At 46.0% G+C, this 23765-nt stretch overlaps 1 protein-coding gene and 1 long non-coding RNA gene across 4 annotated transcripts in view; one reads left to right on the forward strand and one right to left on the reverse strand.

Annotated features, from left to right (window-relative positions):
• Positions 1 to 18560, forward strand: part of hipk2 (homeodomain interacting protein kinase 2) — a 61565-nt gene extending 43005 nt beyond the window's left edge. The window contains exons 6-16 of one of the 3 annotated variants that reach the window (XM_029252098.1): positions 1713 to 1799; positions 6284 to 6468; positions 6823 to 6985; positions 9899 to 10013; positions 10984 to 11105; positions 14596 to 14723; positions 15455 to 15637; positions 16324 to 16644; positions 16795 to 17024; positions 17782 to 17954; positions 18099 to 18560. In XM_029252098.1, the coding sequence (XP_029107931.1) occupies positions 1713 to 1799; positions 6284 to 6468; positions 6823 to 6985; positions 9899 to 10013; positions 10984 to 11105; positions 14596 to 14723; positions 15455 to 15637; positions 16324 to 16644; positions 16795 to 17024; positions 17782 to 17954; positions 18099 to 18554 (2163 nt within the window). In that variant the 3' untranslated portion in view covers positions 18555 to 18560. The remainder of the gene's footprint in view (positions 1 to 1712; positions 1800 to 6283; positions 6469 to 6822; positions 6986 to 9898; positions 10014 to 10983; positions 11106 to 14595; positions 14724 to 15454; positions 15638 to 16323; positions 16645 to 16794; positions 17025 to 17781; positions 17955 to 18098) is intronic. The other 2 variants (XM_029252100.1, XM_029252099.1) reach the window with 2 other exon arrangements.
• Positions 7136 to 18625, reverse strand: LOC114910551 (uncharacterized). Its single transcript, XR_003797700.1, has 3 exons — positions 18549 to 18625; positions 17642 to 17775; positions 7136 to 8871 (listed from the first exon to the last, which is right to left on the reverse strand). It is a non-coding gene; the product is annotated as an uncharacterized LOC114910551 (long non-coding RNA).
• Positions 18626 to 23765: the final 5140 nt, after the last annotated feature.

Consider the following 23765-nt stretch of genomic DNA (forward strand, 5'->3'; position numbering starts at 1 on the left):
ATCATGTGGTATTGAACAGAGTGGTCTCTGTGAAGCAGTCCCTTTCTACGTCTCATTGCAAAGAATTGTTTAGCAAATAAAGAAAAATGATAAAATCTCACAAGTGGAAGAGTGTGTAGTCTTGGGTGTAGTCTTTTTCTGTCGAACAAAAAAAGCATTTGAACATTTCTGAATGAATATAGGGGGGCATGATGGTGCAGCAGATTTGGCCAGTGCCCGCTGTGTCGCGGATCTGGGGTTTGAACCCTGCTTGGGGTGCCTTGCGGCAGACTGGCGTCCCATCCTGGGTGCGTCCCATCCTGGGTGCGTCCCATCCTGGGTGCATCCCCTCCCCCTTCCTTTGCGCCCTGTGTTGCCGAGTGGGCTCCAGCTTGCCGCGACGCCGCTCGGGACAAGCGGTTGTAGACGTTGGTTGGTTTTTGAATGAATATATACATAGTTGTTAATAATCAGACGTTAAAATATATCAAATGAAAATCTATATATAAAATTAAAATATATAACTGAAGACATGAGAAATGAATGACAAAAAAATTGGAACCTTAGGAAAGCAAGGACAGACGGTAAGCCACTAAAAATATTTTTTTTAAGTTAATACATGAAAGCTATGGCTTTCTGGATTCTTCTGTGGAGAGCAGAAGGTGGCCTATAACAATTTAATCCATTGATTAGCTTGCAATATGTTTCAAATCTAGTTTTCTGTCTGTAAGGAGCACACTTTCCAGTTACAAATTCCATTTATCCTGTTTTCATTCCAGTGATGTTGCTGCTTTTTGCACAGCATATTCTTACTAAAAAATTATTTTAGACTATAAAAATTCCTTGGACCCACTGGAATGTAGTTTACGGTGGAATGTTGTTTTATTACTAAATTTTTAATGACCTTTTAATGGCTCTCCTCAGTAATATGTCATTTCTTTAGTCTTTTTTTCTTTTGTAATTAAAAAAATCCATACAGCCTTTGCATATCAATCTTGATACTTCCATTTAACATATATGACCTCATAGTGATGTCTATATAAAATTTTTGCCTTTGGTACTGAGAAGTTTGATGTGTGAAATTACATGTCACAAAGCATAAGATAAAAATGAATTCAGGAGGTAGGTGTTGTTCATTGAAGGGATATTGTATTCTTTTGGGACTAAAATGAGGGGGGCGCGGTGGCGCAGTGGGTTTGACCGGGTCCTGCTCTCCGGTGGGTCTGTGGTTTGAGTCCTGCTTGGGTCGCCTTGCAACGGACCGGCGTCCTGTCGAGGGTGTGCCCCCTCCCCCTTCAGCCCTACGCCCTGTGTTGCCGGGTTAGGCTCCGGCTCCCTGCGACCCCGCATGGAACAAGCGGTTTCAGATAATGAAAAACAAAGTCTTAGACAAGTCTAGTCCTGCTCAACAGAAGCAACCAGGAATATAACCCCCAAAGGTTTGTTTTAATCCCTTTTTTTTTTTTCCAGCTGGAGTTCTTTTGTTTTCCTCTCCTCAGCTGCCGTCTGTCTTACTCTATCTGTAACTGCCTGTAACTGTTTTAACTGTAGCTTATTGCACCTTGTAACTTTGGATCATTTACAATAACTTTGACGGTGTTCTGAGTCACTTTGATGTGAAGACTGCTGTGAAAATATATATTGAATTGAACAACATGGGGAATGCCTAACTGATGTGAGTTCGGTTGCTGGGTTCGAGTCCACAAAAGTGAGTGAGACTTTGGTTTCTGCAGACACCCGAGGACCACGAGGGAGAGACGGGGATCAAGTCGAAGGAGGCCCGGAAGTACATCTTCAACTGCCTGGATGACATGGCGCAGGTAGCTGGACCGCCATTTTCCACATGGTCCATTTCAGCTCGCACTTGTTCTCTGTTCAAAGTGTAAACTTCTTCTTCTTCCTTCATTAAACTTAAGTGACCAGGTCTCCTGGGAATCTGAATCTGTCCTGTTCACTGAAATGTTCAAGGATAATGACCTTTTAACCTTTGCTAATGTATTTCAACGATGTTTTGCAGCTCCTAGGCTCACTATGTTCTTACGTTTATTACATTTATTCATTTAGCAGACACTTTTCTCCAGTGCGATGTACATCTAAAAAAAAAAAAAAAAAACAATTACAATTTTGCATTTGTCCATTGTTCTTCCATGTATGTACACATTTCTAAATAGGTAGGGGCAACAGGGGGCATAGTAGTTACAACTGTTTCCTTGCATCTGATGACCCAGGTTCAAATACTACCTCCTGTTGTACAATTGAACAAAATAGTTACCTTAAATTGCTCCTTTAAAATGTAAAAGAGAAAACTGACACATGCTTACTGTAACAGGCAAAGAAATACTACAGTGGGTCCTGGATCCTCTGAAAATGGGTATACTCAGGGCAGCGCTCACGCCGGTAATGGTATTTATTATAGCGTGAAGTTTAACCACATGGAGCTTTCGTATATCCGCACGTTGATTGTCCAGTTCCGGTTAGTGTTCGTACACACTCGTGAAGGCCTGTGGCGGAAACATTTGTTGTGCTTAAACTTCTCATTGTAATAAATACAGTTACAGCTGAGCACTTTATTTATATTTTTGCTTTATTCCAGTTAAAATTACCCCGCCGAATAATGTAAACTGCTTAACGTTAGAAGTCACTTTGGTCAAATATGTCACATTATTGTAAAACTGTAGCCACTAATGGTCTCTGTGTTGAAGGCATACGTTTGTGGGCAGCTCCGCGGTCCCGTAGGAAGCTGCACTCTTCCCGGTGAAGCAAAGCAGGGTGTTTTCTGAACGGCAGTTCGCTCCTGCTTATGGAGAAGCCATAATACAGCACATTATGCCTTGTAACTTTGCCCATGTGTGGTTTTTTTTTTTTTTTTAAAAAAACTTGTCTGGGTTGCCATGATCGGATGGTTAGCAAAGCTGCCATTCATTGTACTGCAGACAGGCTCAATGGGGGTCTGCTGTCTGATCCAGAATCCCATCAGAGGCTCGAAGATGTTTCCCGGTTTGAAGAGAACCCGAGGGCTACCGGAAAAGGGGGAGAAAGGACTCCGTAAGGGCGACCTGAAGAATAGCAGAATGCTGCTTTGTCTACCTTAGAAAAGAACTGAGTAGAACAAGCCGAGCAGACATCTGTCATCCTGTATCAAATGACTCCTGGAGGCTGGGGAAAAGGGCTCAGTTACTGGAGAAATATCCTTCCGTCATGTCGAGTACGACCAGACCTGGAAAACGCGGAGACCCAGGAAGGATCGAAAACTGGGGGGGAGGGAGAGGGACCTTTTGACTTTTAGCCTGGTTCTGTTGAGTCTCATCTATTATGCAGACAATTTGTCACTCACCACCTTTGATTATTTTCTTTCTTCATTTCCTTCTTTCCTTCCTCATTTCCTTCACTCTTAATATTTTGCTCCATATAGAAATCCTGTTGCTGTGGAGTAATATTTCTGTGTCGAAACATTACTCCGTTTGGCACTGGCTCTGCTGTAAGATTGGGAAGGAGGATTATGAGAGATGGTGATTTTTAGGCCTATAAGAAACTCCAGGTAGACTGAAATGAGTTTGGCTCTGAAGTAAACGTGCTTACTTGGTGTGACACGATGGGGCTTGTCAGGTCCAAGGAGCGACCGACCAGGTGGGGAGCGGTGGTGGGCCAGTTTACGCCATGCTTTGCTCCTTCTTCCCATATTTCCTAAATAATACTAACCAAACTATTGAAACTGAAAGGGTATTTTTTCTAATAACCAGCATCCATTAGGGTTTTAACAACTCTAGAAATCAAAGGTCTGAAACAAACATGAGTTCAAGCAATTTTTAAGACCAAGCTTCCAACAGCCGCTTGTAGCGTAGAAACAGTTGAGAATATGCTAAAATTAAACCTTTCGTCACAAAATCACAGTTCTTTCAGCCTCTCGCCCCTCAACAGAAAAAAGAAGAGAAATGAACTTCTGTCCAGTGTAAAAGTCAGCCTCCACTTTCCGAATGGGCCCCACCCGGTAGTCGTTTCCTCAGCTGTTTGCCCAGGCAGGGGGTGGCCGTGGTGAGGCTCCGATCCGCCGCACTCTGTTTGAACCGCTTATGTTACACAGGTAGGGCTTGGATTACGATATATGTGATTTATGAGGGCCATCGCGTTAATCTTATTGTATTATTTTCCAGTCCCTACGTTTGGTTGCAATGCCTTAACGGTGACCGCTCTGTCCGCCATGTGACAGCATTGGCTGGCTGCTCTGCCGCAGTCAATGTGTCTATAAGCACCCTTTTTTTTTTTTTAAACTGTACAAAAGGATTTTTCATTTATGGAACATTTTGTTTATCATTCCATTCAAGTTACTTTTTTCCAATGCCTAGCAGGGTCGAGTCCGAGTTTACTGGGAGTGCAGAAGAGAAAAGAAATTAAATGAAAGTGAAAATAATAATGTAGCATGAAAATATAGCATTGTACTTTATTCTTATTATTATTATTATTATTATTATTATTATTATTATTATATAACTATATATAATAATAATAAGCGTTACTTCAACATGAATACACACACACACACATTTTCCGAACCGCTTGTCCCATACGGGGTCGCGGGGAACCGGAGCCTACCCGGCAACTCAGGGCATAAGGCCGGAGGGGGAGGGGACACACCCAGGACAGGACGCCAGTCCGTCGCAAGGCACCCCAAGCGGGACTCGAACCCCAGACCCACCGGAGAGCAGGACCCGGTTCAACCCACAGCGCCACCGCGCCCCCTTCAACATGAATAATGTAAGAAATTTGTGAAAATATATAACAAAAGCTTATACAGTTTAGCATTCATGCCACTTAAGTGTTGCAATATCCTTACGGTTTGTAAAATATAGCAGAAGGGGATTTGCGACTTACGAAGAAGTCGACTTTCGACACGGTCGTCGGAACGGAACTCCGGTAATGATCAGTCAAGTGTCCGTTAAGTCAGTTTCTTGCCTCTCCTCCTCCAACCGCGCATCGCGGTCTTTAAATCAGTCAGTGTCAAATGTTCCGGAAAATACCGCATTAAAGAATTCTCTCTGAGAATATGTTGTGGGCAGCGTGTGCGGACCTGTGCTGTCAGCAGACCTCTGCAAAGCACCAGCATTCACCGGTGTGATACGTTCTCAATGTCGTCTCCTCCCACAATAGACTGTCAAGTTCCTACCTACTTCATCTGCCTGATGTTTATCGTTATCCTGCAGGATCCAGACGGGGGGCTGTTAGGGTAGGGCGAGCGCAGAATACCTGGCGCGGGGAACCGGAGAATGAATAAGGTGACTGGCGGTACATCAGATACCGCGTCCGGGAGGAATGCAGATAAGGGCGCACGCCGTCTGGGTAGATGGCCCTACGCCATGAGCGTGGAATTCCCAATGAACACCGCAGCCCGTTCCTGGCATCCGTACGTACCCCAAGGCTGCAGATTGTGTCAACAGCGCCGGCACCCTCCTCCACCAGGTCTCCTCAGTTTTCCCGTCTTCGCAAGCTCTCCCCGAAGCCTTGGAGGGAATGTTAAAACGGAACTGTCTTGGACCGCTGATGGCTCTTTGGGAATGTTTACAAGCCTCAACTGCAACGTCGTAGATCGGTTCCGAAAGAGGAACGCGGGTGGAATTCGAGCTATCGAATATACGACTTTTCACCAGTCGTCCCGTTAACCTTATTATATATTATTTTTGAATTCCAACATTTGAATGTAGCATTCGAAGATGACAGATGTGCAGCTTCACCTGCTGTACGATAACATCAGTGGGCAGCACCGCCGCATTTATTTTATTGTTTGGGGCTCCGACTGAGACGCGGCTGCCTTTCGATCACTAAACTTTTCATGATGCCCATCAAGTTACTTTTTCACTTTCTAGCTATTTGGGGAAAAAAGTGTGTGTTCTGCTGGTGCTAGAAAGAAAAAGGGAAATAGAACAATTCTAGGAATACAAGTGAAAATGTAGCACCGTGCTGTGTTCTGTCTCTCTATCATGTTAACATGGATAATGTGTGAAGTTGGTGAAAAAATTGAACAAACTCCTATCATATAATAAACTGTTCATCCATGGTAATTCTTTATATATCCTTATGGTTAATATGGTACAATGGAATAGGATTAGCATGTAATGAATGGAAAAAAAAATGTATGGGGTATATTAATAATATAGGTCTTTGTTATTAAAGGCGAAATTTCTATGATCGGTATTATAATATTACAGGAAATGCGTGTGGGTCAAAGAACAGAGTTCAGGTTCATGGGGAGGGGTACTTTCTTTGGGCCTTTGTTGGAGTGCCATGACATCTCTGTGTGTGTCTCCTGCAGGTGAACATGACCACAGAGCTGGAGGGAAGCGACATGCTGGCGGAGAAAGCCGACCGCAGGGAGTTCATCGACCTGCTGACGAAAATGCTGACGATTGATGCGGACAAGCGCATCACCCCTATCGAAACGCTCAACCACCCGTTTGTCACCATGACACACCTGCTCGATTTCCCCCACAGCACACAGTAGGTGTACCCCAGAGACCCCCCCCCCCCCCCCCCCCGCCCTCTGTTGTCGTGGGACAGTACATCATGCGGACAGTCGTAGGGCGATATGAATCAGCTCTCCGCGTGCGGTTTGGTAAACGTGTGCAAATTCTAGCGTTTGTCCTCTAACTGGTCCAGGCCCTTTAATGTGGACCTATAAAACGCTGCTCGGTCCTCACCCTCTGCTCTCGGGGTGTATCAAATTCATAAACTTCCTTTTTATACAAGTTTAGGGTTACGCTGTATCAAAAAACAATGGGCATGAAGGCAAAGCATCGCATGGGGGTAGAAGTAGTAGTTATTCTCCCTCATATCCTTTGCTTTTATTTCCAGTGTGAAATCCTGCTTCCAAAACATGGAGGTCTGCAAGCGGCGCGTGAACCTGTATGACGCCGTTAACCAGAGCAAGACCCCGTTCATCGCCCACGTGGCCCCGGGCACCTCCAGCAACCTCACCATGACCTTCAACAGCCAGCTGAACACGGTGCACAGCCAGGTGAGAGCCGGCGTGCCTCCGGCCGTGCCCACAGAGGGGCCTGCTGGGCCGCGTGTCTTCTTGCAGCCGTCTGTCCCCTTATCCAGCCCTCCACCGTTCCGCTTCTGGCTCGCCGTCCCGGGATTGCGCCTGTAACTTTGTTCGCTTTTCATCAAATAAAAACTTCCCACGTTTGCAAATACGAGCGTAAGTCGAAAAGAATCCCCAACTTTTTCAGTGAAAAAGAAGGCAGAGATTACGGAACTTTTCAAACCGTGCGTGGGCACTTGGTGGGGGCAAAACTGTGTTTCCATACTGTGCTGGAAGTCGATGATGGATCTGTGCTCCTGATGCACCTTTAGTCCTCGAAATACAGATTGCGGCGCTCTGATCTTCTTCAGAGAGGTCATCAGCCGTGTTGACGGCGGTACGCATGGCAACAGTTAACCAGAGCAGTTTGGACCTGCGTCTCTCTCTCTCTCTCTATTCAGCCAGCATAATAAAAAAGCCATTATTATGGGTACTTTTTGATTTTTCTCATCTTTTTGTGTGCCAGGCTTTGTAACCACATTTTTTTTCCCCCCAGTGCTTTTACATTTAGGGAAAGATTTTATTCACTTAGCTGAAGTTTTTATTTTAGCCGACACATGAACGTTATGGCATAAAGTATTCAGCGCCACAATTTCTACATCCAGTTCGTGCCGGTTTAGCAGCAGAAACGTGCCGAACGAATGCACGGGGCCGCGGCGTCGATGGATCGGTATTTTTCAGCGGTTTCTCGGAGAACCGTGGTTCCGAGCAAGCGTGACGGTCCATCACCGTGATTGATTCTGTGGATGTTTGCAGGACTGAAACATTACTCTTCCTTTCTTTCACTGGCTCCTGCACTGGATGTTTGTTTGGCCTGATGGATGCCGCCGGGGTGTATTGATTCACGTGCTCTCTTTCCGGGTCTCCGGGTGCGTCGGGCCCAGTGGGAACAGAAAACGCCGATTCCACAACCACCAAATAGAGAGACCACGTTCACCTAGTATTGTCCCATTCAGCTTTTGTAAAAGTGGCATTATATGTGTATGACGTCGGCAACTGAGTCGCTGTCTCTTTTGGGGAGATTCTGATTCTTTAACTTGGTATAAAAATTGATTTTTGTGCATTTTTCCCATTTAGCTTGCAAATTTCTCCAAGGTGGCCAATAATGTTAAGCTACTTTATACAGCTGAGTAATTGTTATTGGAAATCACAAAAAAATACAAGCAACTTGGTGATAATAAAGAACCAAGGGCTTGGGTGCTCGAAACTCCAGGGTGTATGTAAGATTTTGGAGCAATGATGGGAAAGCACACTCAGGTTTGACAAAGGGTGTTTTATTTTTCAACACGTCCCGAAAAATGAAGCATCTTTTGGTAAATTGAAGTGTGCTCTCCCATCATCGCTCCATAATTATAATGGGAGCCATTTAGGGTTAGGTACCTTGCTAAAGGGTACTACAGCAGGAGGTGGGATTAGGGTCAGTGGTTGTAGCCGCTATGCCACCTGCTGGCGTACGAAATGACCGTAGATACTCTCACACTTTGATCGGCGTGTTGTGCATGAAACAGAGCTACGGGCTGGTTGTTGGCTTGACTTTTCCATGCTGCTTTGCTTGGTGGTTCCTTCTTCTCTCGTACTTCCTCAGCGAGATCACCCATGAGAAGACAGTGGTGGGTAAGTAGAACCAACCTTTTCTCATGAAATGTTAGCCCAAGTGCGCTGGCTTGGGAAGGTGACGTCGCAGATCCTGTTCGGGATGCATCATCCGAGAGCTGCTCGTGCGTCCTCGGCTCCCGTCATCTTACTCGAAAATCACAGCCAGCGTCAGAATGCCCCTTAAGGACAGAGGGCAGGGTATGATGGTACTTTATTAGTCTCTACAGGGAAATAAACACACGGTGGCTTAACACATGATACGTACCAACAACGTACACGGTTATACCCAACGAAATAAAAAAGAGGAAGAACAAATAAATAAGTAACATGGACTTTTACAGAGCCTTTACGCTAGACAGTACGACAAGTGCCGTAATGCACGGTGAAAAGTCGTAAATCATTTCCGTTATCATAAATATTATTTGAAACTTTTGTGTTTATTGGTGTTTAGCAGTCGCTGCATTTTGGCACAGTTTCCCATGAAATGATTGACGTGCAGTTAAACCGCGGGGAAACGCGGAGCTCTGAATTGAAACGTGGTTTATCCTGACGCACTTCGGTTTTGTTTGGACGTTTCGCTTTGTCAGCATTTCGCATAATTACAGTGGGGAATATTTTAACGCTATCAGCAGTTCTTTAAGTGCAGTTTGTCCCCGCGAACGGTATATTATTTAGGGAAAATGAAGAAAAAATGAGGTGCCAGCTAACAGTGATTCACTTGACCAACACGGTTTATATCGTGTATTTTCACAATGCTCGATTAATTTATCCATTAAATTGGTTGGAGGGGGGGGCACCCTTGGCGTGGTCACGTGGGTTTCCTCCAGATGCCTGTATACTGTATTGTTGTGTATGCATGTGCTGTAGTGTATCTAACACTGTAAGTCATCTCGGATACAGCCAAGTACTAGTTAATATACAGCTAAATTTTAGTTAATAAACATTGTAGGTCACTTAGGAGAAAAGTGTCTGCTTAATAAATAAATGTGTCTCCCTACTTAGAAAATATAATACGTGCTCACCAGGAAGCGTAGGAAAAACGACTCCAACTGATGCTGAATCCGCCAAAAAAACCATGTGAAATGTGTAATTGGGCACACAGCTTGACTGCGTTTGTCTATTTCGAGCGAAACCGGGCTACGGGTGCATTTCGGCTACAGGCCTTCCTCAGCACGTCCGCTCGCAACTCTAAGCGCTGGCTGAATTATGCTTTATTCCTCGCTAACATACACAACCACGCTCTTCCAGCCCCCCGGCGTAGCCCAGAGGGGCGTAGCCCTGCAGCCTGGCTCCTCCCAGCTCTGCCCTGCCCGGCCCGACCCCTTCCAGCAGGCCCTCATCGTCTGCCCTCCCAGCTTCCAAGGTGAGCTGCCGCGCCGACGTTTGCGCCCCAAAGACGCAGCCGTCGCCGGTTCTCCAAAATGCCGAGAAGCCGATTTCGAGCAGTAAAGACGAGGTGTTAATTGGTAGAAAAACTAGGCTGATTCACTGCTCTAAGTGTTTCCGTGTGTGTGACAAGTGTGCGGTGCAGGTGTACAGGTTGTAAGCACAGGTGTAGTGCGGGTGGGCTTCAGCTCAACCAGCGTGTAAGTAGGGCTTGTGTAGAAATACCCCGTGTGTGTGAGAGAGAGAGAGAGATGTCAGGGTGACACACATACAGTTTTTGTGAATGAGCTCCAGTCCAGACAGAGGATGAGACACGTGTACCTAGCGTTTACACCATTGTGTACCCAGGGAGACCCGTCGAGTCCTTCGATGATGCTGTGACGCAGAGATGCTTGAATGCTCCGTTCAGCTTCTCACATTGAAATACTGAGAGGAATTATTAAAGGTTAGCTTATTTGTCATGGCTGGATGGCGGTTCGAGAGGCGGGTGATTTCGTAGAGATGACGCCTTTGTCTGTCGCCGTGCCTTATTTGTTCAGGGAGCGTGCGTGTGTGCGTGCGTGTGTCGGTGCCCTGCGAAAGCAGCGCAGTCCCAGAGGAAACGCTGTTGAACCGAGGGCGTCGTCCTTTATCATGACCACAAGGTTGTTCACATTCACAGGGCGTCCACGGTGACATTAAGCAGGACGTGAAAGTATTACTGTAGTATTACCACAGATGGGCTTTGTGTCGCCATTATACAGTGTAGCCAGGTAGATTGGTAGATGAGCAAAAGTGCATCTGTATTTTTATGTGCTGATTATGCTTGAACTTTTTCAGAAAGACTGCACTGTCTGTTATTAATATAAATGAGATCTGGTGTTATTAAATTTTGAGGGATGAGAGAAACGGTCCTCTGTCTACATGACCGCATGCGACACGAATCCTGGGTCTGGTCCCATCCTCAGGTCTCCCGGCGTCTCCATCCAAACACAGCGGCTATTCCGTGCGTATGGACAGCGCCGTTCCCATAGTGACCCAGGCACCCGGTGCCCAGCCCCTGCAGATCCAGCCTGGCCTGCTGACACAGGTAAGGAGCGCCCCCGTTGCCGTGGAAACAGCCTGCACTACGCTACGCTCCATGTCCCCCTTTAATCTTCCACAGAGGTTAACATCAGACATGACATAAACCAGACGAGTCTGGAAGTCACGCCAATAGTACACGTGCCATCTTAATGTCATAGTGACGTTTTATTTATTTATTGCGACTTGTCGAAAGTAGTGAATTAGTCTTTGTGTTACCAGTAAGTTACTAGTGTGTGTAAAGGGTGGCCACAAAGTAACAAGTTAAAGTTAATGAGAAATTGTCCAAATGATTTCCTCCATTCTCCAGACAAATTTTTGTCCGTTGCCATGTTCTTCTGGGCAACTTCTTGGAACTAATGAAACAAAAAACATCAAGCATAAACCAACGATTAACAGACGACACAAGCTCGTGTAGGGACCCTTTAAGCTACTGTTCAGCAACAAGTTATGTATAAAAAATGCAATAAAGAGTAGTATTAATAAAAGTTTGTTTAAAACTGATTTCTTTTTCCTGATGTGTAATGTTTTGGAATGGTAGTCCTTTGTTCTAAAGATCGCATTGAGGCGATCGTGATTTTTCTTTTGTTTTTATACAGCTCTGCAGAACGGCATAGGCAGAACTATATGATGTTTGGGGTGAAAGCACTAGGCAAGAAACAAAATTATAACAGTAATAAAAAAAGGTAGCAGTAAATATGTGTTTGTTTGTCCTTTGGCTGTGTGAGTTTGGTAGATACTTTAATGCTACAACAGTCGGCCCCAAATGCTCCAAAGCTTATCTTCCATCTGTTGTTCTCTGCCTCCCAGAGGAATCTGAATTGCCTGATGGGATTTTAATTACATGTTCTGAAAGGCAGCATTGATGGTGACTGTTAGTAATTTTGTTCACATGGAATATGAAACGGAGGGGACTGGTCCTCAAGTTCATTTTGTTTGGCGGCCTTAGTTTTGTGACACTTTTTTTTTTTTTTTTTTTTTCCTCTCCACCACTTCCATAAACATACCAAAAGTGACGAGGACCATAACTTTCTGCAACGTTTACATTTATTCGTTTAAATCGTTCATTCCTTTGACTCCCAAGAATGGAGTCTGATGAATTTTAGATTACATTTACAGTTTTTCATTGATCTCTTTCCTCTGAAGCAACTTTCAATGTTAAGCTACTTAAAATGAGTTACTCACTTATACAGTATTTATACTGCAAACCTGGATCCTTGAAGTGTAAAGCAGCAGCTCTAAGTGCTGTGCCACCTTCTGCCCCCATATAGCTCAGAATTAGTTCTTTAAGTCATATTTACATTTATATTTATTTAGCTGACACTTTTCCCCCAATGGGACTTACCCTGTTAAGCTACTTGCATGCATGTACACATTTATACAACTGGGTAATTTTTACTAGAGCACTTCATGGAGAGCACCTTTCTCAAAAGTTCAACGGCAGGAGGTCGGATACAAAACTGGGTCCTTGCAGTACAAGGCAGTGGCTCTATCCACCACGCCGCAATTACAGACCAGCTTTGGTCCAAACTCCAGACTCGGATCCTAGCTCCCATCGCCTCCTTGACCGTTTCCGTGTCGGACCTCCAACGAAGGGCCGATGTCTGTTTCACTTTCAGTTGATTGCAATTTTGTGAGCCTCCCGCCCATCACGGCCGGCGCTCACGTCTCCCGTTCACTCGGACGTAATCCTTCATATGCTCGGCGCAGACCGGCAGTGAAGTGAGAACCGTTTGTCTCACTTCTGCCACACCGATAATGAAATATTTACAGCAGGAATCTTGGACCGACGATAAAGACCAGCTTTTCTATCCAGCCATGTGCAGGACATCTGTCTGAGCTTCCCTGTCCAGCCTCTTCCTGCCATTCAGTGGATGAGGATCAAAAAAAAACCTACTAAATGTGGCTTAATGGAAAACTGCTTTCTGGGCGCTGTGTGTGAGCAGTGCGCGCGCACACACACACACACACACACACACACACACGCAATTTTGACCCAGCTCTTGGAACCAGGGAATGTCTGAGTTCTTCCCCTGGGAGCTTTTGTCTTTGTGGTACCCGCTGCCGAGGGGCCCGACCCCTGTGCTGCAGTCGAGCTGCTGCCCGACCCCCTGGGCCCCGTGGGGCCGATGCAGCCCGGGGAGGGGCCGGGTCCCGGTCAGGGCTTTATCCTGGCCCGCAATGCAGAAAACATAGACAATTGAGCGGGACGATGGAGGGTGCCCCTCCCTAGAGAGCAGCACAAGGTGGGGGATGGGGGTCGCCTTGGTGACGGCTCAGGGTGTGAGGAGGTGGGGTGTCCTTGTTTGTGCTGCCTTTCTCAGGCAGACGGGTTGATTACCCACAACAGGGCAGCACAGGCAGCTGGGAGCTGTAAGTCTGGGGTGCGGTGGCATGTGACAGACACGGCAACACATTTACATGCGTGAGCATGCACACACACTCACACGCATACTGAGGTTCTACCCCTGCCTCTGTCTGCCAGTCAGCAAAGGGAACGGGAGAGTGGCGATTGGACAGTTTTGCTACGAGTGGGGGGGCTCGTTTGCACAGTGATGCAAACACTGTGTTTTTTGACTGCGCGATATTCTTGTGCTAATTTCAGCTCTCCATGGCCAGCCAAACGCCAGCGACCGTTGAACGCATGAGCCGGGGCCCGGTCCCCCGGCCGGCACGCCCTCCCAGCAAGTAGTTGGAAGCACAGAAAGGGCAAACAGTCATGTGTTGTATGGAAAACACACTGCTCACTACGCTGCTGTGTGTTTAATGCCACAGTGCCCTCTGGGGGTCGCCCACTGCGGCGCATACAGATGCAAAGCACTGAACAGTGGAATTAAAGAGCCTGTGCATGACTTGAACAGTGAGCACTTGAGTAGTGTAGCAATGGCTCTGCCTGTGGAAATGAGGAAAGGCTGAACTAAAGTGGCTGGTCTCATAGCTGAATAGCTTCTGTAACCCTTAAGTCATGGATGGTTTGTCACACATGACATCACCAGCTGCTAGGTGGAGCTGGTTAACAGAAAGAGCAGACGTATGTTGTCAGGGCTGCTCGATTCCAGAGATGCCATGGGATCTAAGGCTGCGGCTTTCGTTCTTTTGTCATTTTGAGAACAGCCTGAGAAAATAAAATATTGAATACCAACACCAAGACCCAGCTGTAAAACATGGTGGGGGGAGTGTAATGTTGTGGGGCTGCTTTACTGCCTCATTGCTTGGCTCATTTGCAGACACTAAGGTTTCAATGAATTCCAAGTTGTATCAGGAAATTCTGTTTTATCAGGGCATGGCTGTGATGTAAATGTGGTCTTTGAGGGGTTGAAGAAGGCATATGTGCAACTGTAGAATGAGATTCCAGCAAATGCATCATAACTACTCCTTTTTCCCTCTTCCTATCTGCTTTCTTACCATCTCTTCCTCCCTTGCCTCTCCTTGTTAAACTTTTTTTCTCTTCTTCCATTTTACGTCTTCTGTGGCTCCATACACCCCTCCCACTTCAGCAGCCATGGCCCAGTGGTACCCAGCAGATCCTGCTGCCCCCGTCCTGGCAGCAGCTCACACATACCTCAGTGCAGCACGCTGTCATCCCCGACACCATGGCGACCACCCAGCCGCTGGCCAGCTGGAGGTGAGCGATACTCTTCTTATTAACCGTGACAATAATTGAGGATTGACCAAATGTGTCAGTATATCAATATTCCAAATCTTCTTGAGGTGTCTCATTTGCAATAGCATAAAATCTTATTAAGGATATTAAAGTTTGATTTTTGCCTGGGCTTTTCCATTACTTGAATTATCTATGTAAATAGTTAGGTATGTAAAGGTAAAATATACACTGTACCAGATGTCTTCCTGTACCTTATTTCTTGGGCAAATAACTCTCATGTTCAACAGCGAATGGCGGCTGTGAAATATAGAATGAATATGAAATGTGTTTTTTACGGGGACTGCGGCACAGTTAAGACTTCCAGAGGGAAAGCGTACAAGCGCCATATGGAGAATATGTGAGCCTCTGTAGCCTTTGAGAAACACTGTGACTCAGCTCATGCATTATTGAGTCTACATAACAGTGGCAGCCATCGCAGTCTATGCTGCCGCACCGAGGATGGGGCTAGTCTCCGGGGCAACACCCCCTTAATCCCTCACCCTGACCTCCCTTCTCCTCTACCCCCTGGCTGATGTGAACTGTAATATCCCAGGCTATCCTTTGTTTTTGTAGCCATCGTGTTTCCAAAGACCCGAGATGTACCGTGTGCTGATTTATTCACTCCTGCACAAGCTAAGAAATGTTAGCGAGTTTATTACCGTGGCCTTACATGGAAAGCCTTGTGTTGTTGACGTGCATTTTCCCATTTGCAGGAATTCCCATCCCCACAGCAGCCACTACAACCCCATCATGCAGCAGCCAGCCTTGCTGACCGGTCACGTGACCCTCCCTTCGAACCAGCCCCTCAACGTGGGCGTGGCCCACGTGATGCGGCAGCAGCCAACCAGCATCTCTACTTCGTCCAAGAAGAACAAGCAGCACCAGCCTCCGGCCAGGTGAGGGCGGCACTCGCACGTCACACCTCGCAGTCCAAAGACAGCAAAACGTATTCGTATGAATTTCATTCTGTCGTCATCATTATTGGTTCTGCTCACGTACATTGGTTCATTGGGAACGTGCTGACGCACGGCTCATTAAGCTCATTCTCCCCTGTGTGGGCAGTACTGAAGTCGGTCGCACAAATGGAAACTGGCTGATGTTGTTTCTTTAGGGATGAACCCCCCCGCGCAGTTCTTAATGTACCTTTCACACTGACAGGCCCAGCTGCCCTCTTTTCCCCTTTTTTGCAATCTGCCTGTTAACAGAAAATTTTTATAACATACAATATTTAGTTATGCTGCATCAACAGGCCCAGTGAAGTATTTAGTAATTCTGCATCAATAGCCATGAAATACTGAAATATGATTCTCCGGGGTTCAGTTAAAAACTGTGATTACCTGTGAGAAGTACTCTTTCTCACCATTTACATTTATTTATTTATCACACTTGTCCAAGGTGACTTACAATATTGAATTATTTACAGTAATTTTGCCATTTATCAGCTAGCATTTTTTTTTTTTTTTTACCGGGGCAACTTTTAGGTAAGTACCTTGCTCAAGGGTAGTACAGTAGGAAGTGGGATTCAAACCTGGCACCTTTGGGACCCGAAGGCGGCACACCTAATCATTACACCTCCCCGCAGGAACGTATCGACGTACGAAGCGACGTCTTTGCAGGCGGCGCCCTCACCGCAGCGCTCCAAGCGCGTGAAGGAGAACACGCCACCCCGCTGTGCCGTGCTCCAGAACGCACCCCCCTCGGGCTGCGGTGCCCCCCTTGCCTGTGGCAGCTGGGCCGAACCCATGTCTAGCACCACACGGGAGCAGCAGCAGCAGCAGCAGCAACCCCCTAACGTCCCGCGCCAAACCATCGTCATACCCGATACCCCGAGCCCTGCTGTGAGCGTCATCACCATCAGCAGCGACACGGATGAGGAAGATGACTGCAAGCGCAACAACACCAGGTCAGAGGTCGCCCGCAGCACAGTCCGCACCGCTTTTTCTCTTCCCTTCACTTTTATTTGTTGCCTCGATGGAGAGCCGAGCGAGAGATGGGGACGGCGTAGTCTCGACTGTGTGTGACTGGGGGCCATTCCCGCTCCTTCCTCTTCCAGCAGCACATCCAAGCAGAGGAAGAACGTCATCAGCTGCGTGACGGTGCACGACTCCCCCGACTCCGACTGCTCCGGCAGCGACAGCCCCTGCGCCGTGGATCCACGGCCGGCCAACAACAACGGGTTTGACTCTACGGGCGCGCCGCCGGACAACCCCCGCACCATCATCGTCCCTCCTCTGAAGACCCAGTCCAGTGAGGCTTTGACTGAGTGCGAAGGCCTGTTGCCAGGTCAGAATGGCGAAAGAAACCATCTCCTGACAGCGGTTAAAGATTTGGCCTTAGCAGCACCCCTTAGCAGTGTGTAGTGGTTGAACAGGTGGTCCTCAGGTGTCACTTAATTATGACCCAGACTTTACGACGGCCATCCCATCGACCTTATTATATTATTTTCAAGTCCCGACGTTTGCTCGTAACGTTTAACGCCAACCGTTACATCCGGCATACGATGACATCGACTGATCGCACCGCCACACGGTACCATATTTCTTATTCTTTGGGGCTCGAACAGACTTCTAGTTTTGATTGCTGACATGTTCGATTTTATTTTTAATTTCTAGGAAGTGAAATAGTGAGTGTTCATTACTCATTAACAAATATATGACAGTATAAACTATGCTATTCCTAAATAAGTACTTGCACTCTATTTTATATTTATTACATTTACATGTATTCATTTAGCAGACACTTTTCTCCAAAGCGACATACGTGTCATAGAAGATACAATATAGATGCAGACACGTGATTCTACAGTACAGGTAGTTCACGTTCCACCATAAGGTACAACGCATCATTCATCCATGTTAATCGTTTATAAGTCCTTAAGGTCCGTAAGCGTCACAAGTTACCTGTTTCTGTTAAGGGCGGATCTAGAAGCTGGTGACGGTCTTCAGCGGTATTGCGGTGCTGGTGGATCGGTGGCTTTTCACCCTCTTCTGCTCTCTTTGACTGACACCTCCTCCTCCTCCTCTTCCTCCTCCTCCTACAGACACAGCAGTGCAGCAGAACTCGGTATACAAATACAAACCCTCTGGAGGGGCGCTTCCGAGCGGCAGCCACTCCGCCGGGGCGGGGACCGGGGCAGGGATCGGGGTTGGGCCGTACCGGCAGCAGCGCTCCGTGGCACCCTCCTTCCAACAACAGCCCCTCAACCTGAGCCAGGTGCGGAACCGAACCATCGCTGTCTGTTCACACTCGACAGCAAAGCTCTGCTCGCGTGCGTCTATGTACATTCGTATGAGTGTAAACCGAATGCGAACAATACAATGGCGTAGTAGTGCCTTTCTTCTCTGACTCCCCCTACAGGCACAGCAGCACATGGCAGTTGAACGAAGCTCCACCCACCGGCGGCAGCAGGCTTACATCGCTCCCACGCTCGCGGCCCAAGCTCCCTATTCCTTCCATCACAACAGTCCTTCCCACACGGCCGCCGTGCACCCCCACTTGGCCGCCGCCCACCTTCCGGGACAGCCGCACCTATACACCTACACGGCGCCCGCCGCCCTGGGCTCCACCGGCGCCGTGGCTCATCTCGTTGGCCCCCAAGGCTCGGCCCGGCACGCGGTCCCGCACGGCGCCTACCCACCCGCCATGGTGCCCGTCAGCATGGGCCCCCGTGTGCTGCCTTCCCCCACGCTCCACCACAGCCAATACCAAACCCCATTCGCCCACCAGACATACATCAGCGCTTCACCTGGCTCCGCCGTCTACACTGGATACCCTCTGAGCCCCACCAAGGTGAACCAGTACCCGTACCTCTAGAGCCGACACACTGGAGTCCTTCGATCGCTGCTTCGCCCCCAAAGGACCGGCGCAGTCCCGCAGAGCACACGTTAAACTTGAAGACAATGACGGAGAAGAAGACCGGGAGATCGTCACGCAACCCTTGTGATGGGAAGAGAAAGGGGCGGAGTCCTTTTGATTTTTCTTTTGAAACTCATTTTTAAAGGGCCAGTTTGTTGCTTTTGATCGGGTTTTCCCGCTTTACAGATATCCCAATAGCGATATTGCCATTTTTTCTTTGTATTTTTTTCATTTTTTTTTTCTTTAGTTTTTCTCAGCACAGCTTCCGCTGTAGGCTAACATGAAAGTATCGTCACCGGATTAAAATGAACTTGTTTTATTTTCCCTTTTTATTTAAGAGAACAACCCTGACTCTGCGACTGCTAGTGAGGAGGATTCGGTGAAATAACGGTTAACTGCTGCTGTACAAAAAACAAGCGATGGCCTTGAACTACCCATTTCCAAATCATTAACTACTCCAGTGACCGATGAGCTGGAGGAGTCCTCACGGAAATACGACAGACGATAGAAGAAGACAAACTTTCTAGCGTATTTATAGATTTTGTTTTGTTTTTATTCACGTCTAGGGAAAATGTAGATTAATTTTAACGTAGGACTTTAACCCGGAGCCCTTTTAGAATGTAGCAAACTGCACCCCCTTCTTTTATGAAGCACCGATGATACCAATAGATTTTTGTTTTCCCCCCATAATCTCTCAATGTGATTGCACAGTGGTTATGATAAACATAGGCATGTACAATGTGATCGTCCGTCCGTCTGTGTGTACGTGCGTGTTCTGCCCCTCAGCCGTGTGTGTAGTCTACCTTTCTCACACCCTGGTGCAACTCTGAATACTCATAGTCGTAGGGTTTAGCAGTGTTCCCTAGTAGTGCCTTACTGATTTGTGTACGCAGTTCAAAGTTTACTCCTGCGGAACCTCTAGACCCGACAGAGGCTCGTTGAAGAAACGGATCTTTGGTCTGGCGACTCCTTTTGTAGCCTCCCGGTGTGAGCTTCATCCTATAGCTTTTAAATGTCAAGAGTTCATATTTAAAAGTGCTGCTTGTTTGTCACGCATGAGATTAGGTTTTCTGCGTTTGCATAGCCAACAATAATTTGCCTGAAGTGAGTATTTATGTTAGGTACTGAACCAAAGCTATATATATTTATATATACTCTGGATATACACTAACTGTGTCTTGGCTGTGCAGATACTGTGGTACCCGTGAAGCAGCAGCGTGTTTAACAAGTGCTGGAAAAATGTGGAGAGGAGTGCTGGTTAAACCAAAAGAGCTGAAACTAAGAGGAAAATATATCTTCAGATGAATGTGCGTTTTAAAAATCAGTCGTACGGTGATTTTTGAGGACAGCGACCCTAAAGCTGTTCGGGATTGGTAAGCATACGAGTGAGCCCTGTGTGCCGGGGTTGTTGTCATGGACACGGTCTGACGCAGGGCTTTGCTGCAGGGCGGAACTGGAATATTCAATACTGAGGGAACGTGCTTTGGGACAGGGTGTCATGGAGGGGAACTGATGTGTGGATGCACTGGGTTTCGATTCGGGAAAGGGGCCGAGCATTTTAACGAGACTGAAATGTTGGAGATTTACGTGTCGGAACTGAGCAGGTTGTTTGGAGCAGCAGAAATCGCCCAGAATGGATACCTGAAGGTTGCGTGCCTCAACATTCACGTCTTGCCGCATTAAAAATGACAGCAGGGCCCTGATGGGGCGCAATGAGTGTTGCCTCATTTATGACCGTCTGTAGTTGGTACAGAGCTTGTGATACAGGAGGGATAGGTGACGTCTGTCAATCGCTTTGTCTACATCTTGTTGAACTTCGCATTTAATTGAAATAGTATATTTTTTCACCGATAGGCTGTGTGTGTGATTTGTTTGCTTTGGAAAGGGGGGTGGTTAATTGTATCTTTATGAACTGTCACGTAGCATGTTGCAAAATTATTGACACCCTTGACTGTTTACTGGTGTGTTGAATTTTTTCTTTGATGGTTTATTTCAAAACTTTGAAGCTCAAAATTATTTAAGAAGTTTGGAAATATTTTAAATGTTTTCTTAAACTGATATAGGCTGTTTACATAAGTATTCATACCCTGAGCATAACTAGGAAAAGTCAGCTTGTGCTGCAATAACAGCATAACTCTTTTAGGGTAATAATGTACCAGTTCAGCACACTGTTCATGAGTGATTTAGGACTCATTATTCAACGGCATTTTGCTCCAGGTTGTTCAGGTTGGGAGGGCGATGATTGTAGACGATTATTTTCAACTAGTGCCACAGATTCTCAATGGGACTTTGACTGGGGAAATATAAGACATACACCCTTTTATTCTTGAACTCCTCCACTGTTGCATTGACCTTGTACTTAGCATCATTAAGATCACAGCCCCGCAGCATGATGCTGCTACCACCGTAGTTGGTGGTTACCGTAGCAGGGATGGTGCTTCTTAAGGTGCAGGCAGTATTAAGTTTGTGCCATACACAGCACTGAGTTTTGAATAACAAGTTCTGTCTTGGTGTCATCTGATCATAAAACCTTTTCCTGTATTGCTGCTGGGTCACTTCCATTCTTTCTAGAAAACTCTAGATGTGCGATGAGATAGTTCTTTTTGAGTAATGGCTTCTTATGTGATATCCTCCCATACTGGCCAGTTTTATACAATGTTTTTTTTTTTTTTTGCCTTTTGCATGCAGTGCTAGGGTGGTGTCATGTTATCCTCCGCTTCGTGATATTTAATAAGCTAAAAGAGCGCACTGGGATATCCAAACACTTGGATATTGATATTAAATTTAATATTGATATTATGTTTGCGGACTGGCATCCCGTCCTGGGTGTGTCCCCTTCCCCCTCCGGCCTTACGCCCTGTGTTGCCGGGTAGGCTCCGGTTCCCCGCGACCCCGTATGGGACAAGCGGTTCTGAAAATGTGTGTGTGTGTGTGTGTGTGTGTGTGTGTGTGTGTGTATTATGTTTGCACCCTTTTCCTACTTTGTACATTTGTATTATTTCCTCTCCAGCTCTTCTTTTTTTATCTTCAGATTCCAAGCCTAATTAATGATCGTTAAACATTACTGTTTTTTTCCAAAAAAATGTGTTACGTTAATGGGTAGCGTCCAGTTATAAGGCATTAGGACAGTTGTTTTTCATCAGTGTAAACCTGGCGCTTACTACAGCACAGGGACTGAACTCTTATGCAGGCAGCATTTTTCACTTATTTTGATTTTTCTGAAATATGTTTTTTTTAACATAACACAATGTCACCTTAAAATACTGCATTTCATAAAACACTTTGAGTGTCACTGTTTTGAAATAACGTTTCAAAGAAAATGAAACGTCAGTGTACCATTTGCGATTGAGAAAAATGGTCAAGGGTCAAAATACTTTTGCAAGGCACTGTATGGGGAGGTGTGAACACTCCCTTTCTTTTCTGCATCATGCCATGTTCCGTTATTTTTAGAAACACCGGCGTGTCCTTGGTTAGAGCATGTGTTGTGCTGATGTGAGAGCCTGCTGCAGCAACTCTTGCCAGCATCAAGTCAAAGCAAAGTGTTTGCGTTCCTAGGAAAGAAGTGTGGGAACTTCTCGCTTGTTCTAGCTCCAGCCCCATCTTAGCGTAACAACACTGAACTTTCTAGTTGAAAATGATTTTTCGGGACTCACAGGTAGGTGGAGGTGAATTTACTGCGGAGTGTTATGGCTCGCTCCCAAACCCCCGCTACAGAACTCAGTAACCATTACACCCTTGGGCATCGACCCCACATACCCCATTTTTGCCCACACCCCAGTGGCAAACGCACACAGTTGCTTTCCGCCATTTATTGCACAGGCACAGCAGACGAAGCACAGGGCATAAGCACATAGAGGCCTGCGGCTGCTGGAGGACTTTAAGAGAACCTGTTGAGAAATATACTGTGGCGATACCACTGTTTTGGTCTCGTCTCCCCAAAGACACCCTTCCACTGTGTTCTGTCCTTTCGTCCATTTTCAGATGAGGTGCTGTAGCCACAATATACTCCCTCCTTGTTACCTTGAACAATCTGGCAATAATGTCTGCTTGGTGTGTGTGTGTAGGAAATATATATATATATATGTGTATATATATATATGTATATACACACACACATATATATATATGTATATGAACAAGTGTCACATGATTAAAAATGCTGAAAAATGCTGTACATGGCCAACTTTTTCCCCCCCGGAAAGTATATGCTTTCTGTTGTGCATGTGTGTGCCCGTATGTACATACACTCAATAAGATGCAAGTGATGTTCAGTGTCCAGTTCTGGGTGTCTGCAGTGTCTTTTCACAGTCGAATACGGTGGAATTGCTATTGATTTATAATGATCACCAGTGATCAGGAATCTATAATCAGCTCCTTTCTCTTGGATCACGAATTAATCTGGCCATTACAGCGTAAAATCCTGAAGCTTTCCCTCCAATAATTATGGATGTTTTTATTTTTCCGGTGCTGTATTTTAACAGTATAAATGTGTTAAAAGCAAATATGTTTGTCGGACATTTTTTTAATGCGCCACAGCGAGGACGTGCAGTAGAAACTTAACGACAGGTTGGTATTAATTCTTTAAACAATTTGTCACGCATACAAAATTGATGTAAAATGTGAAGCTGGGATATCTAAAAGGCTTTTGGTTATATTTTATTTGTGAAAATATAGGCTTGATTTCTGCTGATCATTGTGATTTTTTTTTTTGCATTATCTGTGTACTTGTAAAAGGCAATATGTTCCTGTCCATAACGGCTAGACATCCAGTTAATGATATTGTGACATCTTTTAATGTTCTTTCCAGCCTAAGGGCATACAATCTTTTTTTTCCTAAATGTTTTTATATATATATTTTTGTAGCTGGACTTTACAAACTCCGCTCAGCAGTTTTTTACCCTACAAAAGCTAAAATAATAACACCACTCTCGTCTTTTTCATGTGGAATATGTGTACGGCGCACCGCTTCGGTAGACAGGTGAGCCGTTCTCTCGAGACGTCGGAATCAGTAAACGTACTTACCTGGACTGACATCTTCTCTGTTCGCAAGAACTTTGTGACGTTTTGAAGTCGGACCCCTTACCATCAGTACGTCATGCCTTCCAAGTGTTGAACTTTACTACCAAAGCATTGAGGTTCAAATTAAAGGCTGCTTTTTTAAAGGGTCTA

Source organism: Scleropages formosus, chromosome 5, assembly GCF_900964775.1.
Source record: "Scleropages formosus chromosome 5, fSclFor1.1, whole genome shotgun sequence".
Taxonomy (NCBI): Eukaryota; Metazoa; Chordata; class Actinopteri; order Osteoglossiformes; family Osteoglossidae; genus Scleropages; species Scleropages formosus.